The sequence below is a fragment of the Athene cunicularia genome (genome assembly GCF_003259725.1).
Source record: "Athene cunicularia isolate RWA chromosome 13 unlocalized genomic scaffold, athCun1 chr13_part1, whole genome shotgun sequence".
Lineage (NCBI taxonomy): Eukaryota > Metazoa > Chordata > Aves > Strigiformes > Strigidae > Athene > Athene cunicularia.
In genome coordinates this window covers 21,183,255-21,188,847 of record NW_020799117.1, presented here as the reverse complement: position 1 = coordinate 21,188,847, position 5,593 = coordinate 21,183,255, and the positions used below count along the sequence as shown (strand labels likewise).

Sequence of the window (5,593 nt, the reverse complement as noted above, 5' to 3'; positions counted from 1 at the left end):
GGCGGCGGCGGCGGACATGTCCCGGCTCTGAAGACGCCCAAGGTAAGGGCAGGGAGCGGGGGCCGTGCCGGCCGTTACCGGGTGTTGTTCCTCCGCTCCGCCCTTGCGCTGACGAGCGCTCTCCGTCCCGGGCCAGGGCACCCGCGACCACTCCCCCGCCCACGTGGTGCTCCGTGACCGGCTCCTCGCCGCCGTGGTGGCCTGCTTCAAGCGGCACGGGGCGGCCGCCATCGACACCCCCGTGCTGGAGCTGCGGGTGAGGAGGCGGCGGGGGGGTCTCGGGGGGCAGCGGGAGCCCCCACTCCTCCTTGGTGTGGGGGGTGACCCCCCACTGGGCCTGTGGGACCGCCGTCTCTCCCCTGGGGGGGCTGTGGGGTCCCCTGCTGCTCCTGTGGGGCTGGGGAGCACCTTTCCCCAGGGCTGAGGGGCAGGTTTGGGGTAGGGCAGGGCTGGGCGATACCCCCGTGTGGGGCATGATAGGGGGGGCAGCCGTGATAGTCCCTCTTGGGTCCCTGTTATGTGGGGGGATGGGGACTGTCTCTTCTGCCCCAGGTCAGAGGGGGCTGGAGGGGGGATGTGTATTGTGTCTTCCCCACTCTGCTTGACTGGTGGGGCACAGAGGGGGAGGGATGGGCTCTGTGCTCTGTCCCCCATCCCAGGGGGACGCTGCTCCCCAGAGTCACTCTGGTCCTTTGCTGCCCTGACAGCCCTCTTGTCTCTCCCCAGGAGATGCTGATAGGGAGGTACGGGGAGGGTGCGAAGCTCATCTACGAGCTGCAGGACCAGGGAGGGGAGCTGCTGGCCCTGCGCTACGACCTGACTGTATCCTGCACTCGCCCTGTGGCTGTTGTGGAGGGGACAATGGCACACCGAGGTCGCTGCCACCTCCGCCTTGTGGGTCACCCTTGCCCTGCCTTCAGGTCCTATCAGGGTGATGGAAACCCCCTTTCCTGCTGAGCGGTGACACCCCAGTTGGTCTGGCTGTTGTCTGCATGCCCCCACCTCAAACCACCCCACAGCCAGTCCCTTTCGTCCATGGGCTGTAGACATGCACCAGTATGCTCTACTGTACTGGTTTTACTTCTTCCCAGTTACAGTCCCCTGTGTGCTCCTGTCCTGCCTGTCCCACCTTTCGAGTGCCTCAGTAGTTGTTCTGGGAGAACAGCAGACTTTGCTGCAGGTACAAAGCAGGTGTCCATCCTAGGCTTTCTCCCCCTCCACATCTCCAAAAAGCTCTCCTCTTCAACATCTGTATGTCTGTGCTGTTTGTTGAATTCTCTCTGATTGCACCATGAGAGGGCAAAATGACCTATTGAAGGTCTGTGTTTGCAAGGTGTTGATGTGCTGTGGTTCAGAAGGGGGTGATGGAGTTGTTCTGGTGTTGGAGGAGCTCAATGTGGTTTATCATACTTGTCGTCAGCCTGGGCTGATCTCCCCGGAGATTGAGGAGCAGCTGCCAAAGCAAAAGGGAGACAGTGCACTTCGGGCTTCAGCTTTCTGCAGCTCAGGACATCTCCATGTTCCTGTCCTTAACTCCTCAGCCCCCAGGTGCCCTTTGCTCGCTATTTGGCGATGAACAAGATCACCAACATGAAGCGCTACCATGTTGCTAAGGTGTACAGGCGGGACAACCCGGCCACGACCAGGGGCCGCTACAGGGAGTTCTACCAGTGTGTGAGTGTTGTGGTGGCTGCCACGTGCCGGGCAGGCGGGCACGGGGGCCTGGCATGGGTTTTACTGCCTTCAGCTGCCACAGGCCTGTGTGGAGTGCCTTGTGGAACTGAAGCACCTCAGCTGTGCCAGGAGCCTCTGCCGCTTCTTTTGCCCCCAGGATTTTGACATCGCTGGCCAGTTCGACCCAATGATTCCTGATGCCGAATGCCTGAAGATTGTGCACGAGATCCTGAGTGACCTGCAGCTCGGGGACTTCCTCATTAGGGTGAGATCAGAGCCAAGCAGTTTTCATACCTCTGTGCCTTCCCTTCCTATGGGATAGAGGCGCTGTGAAAAGGCATGAGGAAATGCCAATAGCTGCAGCTTCCCACCCGCTGGGCAAGAAGAAATGGCAGTGAGGGGATCTACCCTGAGCTAAACCTGCCTATCCCACCCCCAGGTCAGTCATCGACAGATTTTGAACGGTGTGTTCGCTGTCTGTGGCATCCCAGAGAGCAAGTTCATAACTACTTGTTCTACCGTGGACAAGCTGGACAAGGTAAGCATTGTGCTTGTGGGAAGATTGCTTCCAGTCCTAGGGGGTAGATATCTTGGGCTGGGCAGCTTCACAGCTGTTCTCATCAGAAAGAGGTTCACAACAGCTAAGTTGTTATTGTTTGTAAAGGGTTTAGGGAGCTCTTGAGCATGGTTAAGAATACAGCCTGGCGTTCACAGCAGTTTCTGTTAACAATTCCTGCGAGAGAGATGCGGATCATTAGTGAGATTGCTGACTGCTGTCTTACTGCACGTGTTGTGGGTGCATGGGCTGGTGGAGACAGAATGTCCTGCACCAACGGATGATATTCTCTCCCCTCACAGATGCCGTGGGAAGAAGTGAGGAGTGAGATGGTAGGAGAGAAGGGGCTCTCTCCTGAGGCTGCAGATCGCATTGGGGAGTACGTCCAGCTCCACGGTGAGCGCTGCAGGGTCGAGCCCTTGGCCTTGCTCCTCCAGGCCAGGCAGGAGGGCCGGTGACGGAGGGGCACAGGGCAGCACACAGGGCTGGCCAGGCCCGCTGTGGCGGGGGATGCTGCAGTGGCAGACCCGAGGCCTGGCTCGTTTCCACAGGTGGCCTGGACCTGATTGAGCGGCTTCTCCAGGACCCAAAGCTGTCCCAGAACAAGCTGGCCAAGGAGGGGCTGGGGGACATGAAGCTGCTGTTTGAGTACCTCACCCTGTTTGGCATCACGGAGAAGGTGAGGAGGGGCAGAGGCAGGAGGGGGTGCTGCCTTCATGGCCGGGCAGCCTGGGCCCCCCAAATGCACCCAGCGACGGGCCTCCCCTTGTGTCCTACAGGTCTCTTTCGACTTGAGCCTGGCGCGGGGGCTGGACTATTACACGGGGGTCATCTACGAGGCTGTCCTGCTGCAGCAGGAGAACGACCATGTGGACGAGCCCGTCAGTGTGGGGAGCGTGGCTGGAGGTGGTCGCTACGACGGGCTGGTGGGGATGTTTGATCCCAAGGGACGGAAGGTGCCCTGTGTAGGGGTCAGCATTGGGATCGAGCGGATCTTCTCCATCCTAGAGCAGAGAGTGGCGGTAGGTGTTGCCAGTGGTGCATGGGAAAGGGTTCTAGGAAGCCAACTATCATTTATTACAGAGGTCTACAGCTCCATGGTGTTTTGAGGGGAAAGTATTTTGGGGGGAGGGGGTGGCTCCTCTCATGCCTGAATGTCCATGTGCAGAGGACAGAGCTCTCTTCTGTAGCCTATCAGGGGCAACTGAGGGCAGTGTTTTGTAGCAGATGCCAAGGAAGTGTTAGAGATGAGTCCTGGCTCTGGACGTTGTGCCCCAGTCACTTTGCTTTTTTCTCTTGCCTGATTTCTGTCTTGGGGACTGTGAGTTGATGAATTCAGTAACTGTTGTAGCACTTGCTCTCTGTAATGAGGACCCTGGGAAAGCCTGTCAGGAAATTTGTCACTCTGCATTTAGTTCTGAGCTTGCAACTCATAAAAATGCCGAGGAAATGTGTTTGTACCTGAAGAATCAAAGGAGACATTGGAAGGCTGTCCAGGTCCTCTCCAGGAGGGCAGAAGGCCAAGGTCCCACAGGAACAACAGCACATGATTAAGTAGCGTGTTGCAATGCAGATTCTTTGGGGGGACTCATTAAACGTGCCCAGGTTGTCTTATCTGTGCACTCTTTTTGCTTCTGGAAAGTTAGGCCTGCTCAGTAACATTCCCTGAATAGTGATGGTTAGCTTTTAAGTATACTTGTTTTGAGGAGCTAAGTTAAGGTCTGAAGGTAAGGTGAGATGAGCTGTTGCAAGCTGCGGATTCCCTTTGAGCCAGTCACTGCCACAAGTGTGTCTGTCCCTGCAGGTTTCTGGGGAGAAAGTTCGAACGACTGAGACACAAGTGCTCGTGGCCACACCTCATAAACACTTAATCACTGCAAGACTGAAGCTCATCTCTGAGCTATGGGATGCAGGGATCAAGGTAAAGTAAGGACTTGGGCTTGGCAATAGTACCAGTGATGGAGGGAGAGCCTGAAGGGAGCTGTAGCACAGCAAGACCAACACCATTAATTGTGTGTCTCTTCAAGATCTGGACCTGACTCGGATCTAGCAAGCAGAGAAGAACAGTTGATAGCACTATAGGCAACTGCTTGCTGCAAGAATAGTGAGGCATAGTTTTCTCTGGGGTTTTGGTACTGGCTGTTTCACTCCAAGATACATCAGAGCAAATTTTGCATTAATGATTCACCTTTTCCGCTCCCTCCTAGGCAGAGATGATGTACAAGAAGGATCCTAAACTGCTGAAGCAGCTGCAGTATTGTGAAGACACGGGGATTCCCCTTGCTGCCATTGTAGGAGAGCAAGAGCTGACAGATGGAGTTGTCAAGCTGCGAGATGTCGCAACAAGAGAGGAGGTGAGAATGTCATTTTACACCAGGTTTCAAAAGTAATTCCAAAATCTAGAGATTACTGAAAGGCTTTGGGGTTTTTCTCAGTGATATTGTTCTTCTGGGGAGCTGTAGCACAGATCTGTCAGGTGACTGCTCCAGAAAACAAGTCACAAACTGCGTTGGTATCAACAGCAAGTCCTTAGGGACAGTTTGAACTGTGCTCTGCTCAGGTTTCCAATGCTGCTACCTCTTCTTTTATGTTTGATTTATAGGTTGATATCCCAAGAGAAAAGCTTGTTGATGAGATCAGAAGGCGGCTGGAGCCTTAGGACTCTTCTGGCTAGAGCTGCTTGACTGAACTGCTGTACAACTGGAATCCTCCAGTGCCCTTAGCCCCTCACTTCCCACTGAAGTCTGCTCACCATTTGCTAGCCTGAGGCTCAGCTGCCTGGGCTAAGGCAGTGTCAGCACAGGGCAAGGAGCAAGCGGCTATGGACAGTGAATCTGCCAGGTTAACCTTCTGGTTAACTGCTTGGAAGGATGGGTCAAGCTTGTGGGTTGCTGATAATGCAGTACCTGTCACTGTACAGCCATTTCCATCCACTGTAGGTGGTCATGGTGGTGGCACAGGCAGATGGATGTGGTGCAGCTCAAGCAGGATCAGGCTGAGCTCCGGAGTGGAGGGGGCAATCTGTGACAGGTTCAGGATATAGGGAGAGGGTGGCAGTGGAAGGCCACCCCCACCCCTCGGAGGGGGCTGCGAGGGCCAGTCCTAGTCTGCAGCCAGGCTCTTGCCTCAGGCCTGGGCCTGGCGGGCTCGGGGCTGCTGGCAGGGGAGCCTGTGCCCGCGGGGAGGGACGCAAGGGGCTGCCGCAGCCGTGAGGGCAGGGTCCGGCAGGGGCGAGCGTGGAGGAACTCTATTTTTATATATTAAAAAAACCCAAACGAAACGAATCACGAAACCTTCCTCTCGGGCGCCCCGCAGGGCCTGCGGCGCCGCAGTGCGCAGGCGCGGCCTCGCTGCTGTCTTACT

At 56.2% G+C, this 5,593-nt stretch overlaps 1 protein-coding gene across 2 annotated transcripts; it reads left to right on the top strand.

Moving 5' to 3' along the window:
* The first annotated feature begins 6 nt into the window (after nucleotides 1-6).
* LOC113485177 (histidine--tRNA ligase, cytoplasmic-like) lies at nucleotides 7-5,499 on the top strand. 2 transcript variants are annotated; one of them, XM_026858153.1, is made up of 11 exons: nucleotides 7-256; nucleotides 727-822; nucleotides 1,549-1,674; nucleotides 1,832-1,939; nucleotides 2,114-2,212; nucleotides 2,533-2,626; nucleotides 2,782-2,909; nucleotides 3,010-3,252; nucleotides 4,035-4,151; nucleotides 4,438-4,584; nucleotides 4,833-5,499. In XM_026858153.1, exons 2-11 carry the CDS (start codon nucleotides 730-732, stop codon nucleotides 4,887-4,889), a joined length of 1,212 nt encoding a protein of 403 aa, XP_026713954.1. In that variant the 5' UTR covers nucleotides 7-256; nucleotides 727-729; the 3' UTR covers nucleotides 4,890-5,499. The 2 variants fall into 2 exon arrangements, with proteins under 2 accessions (XP_026713954.1, XP_026713955.1); XM_026858154.1 differs by having other exon boundaries at nucleotides 708-822.
* The last annotated feature ends 94 nt before the right edge of the window (nucleotides 5,500-5,593 follow it).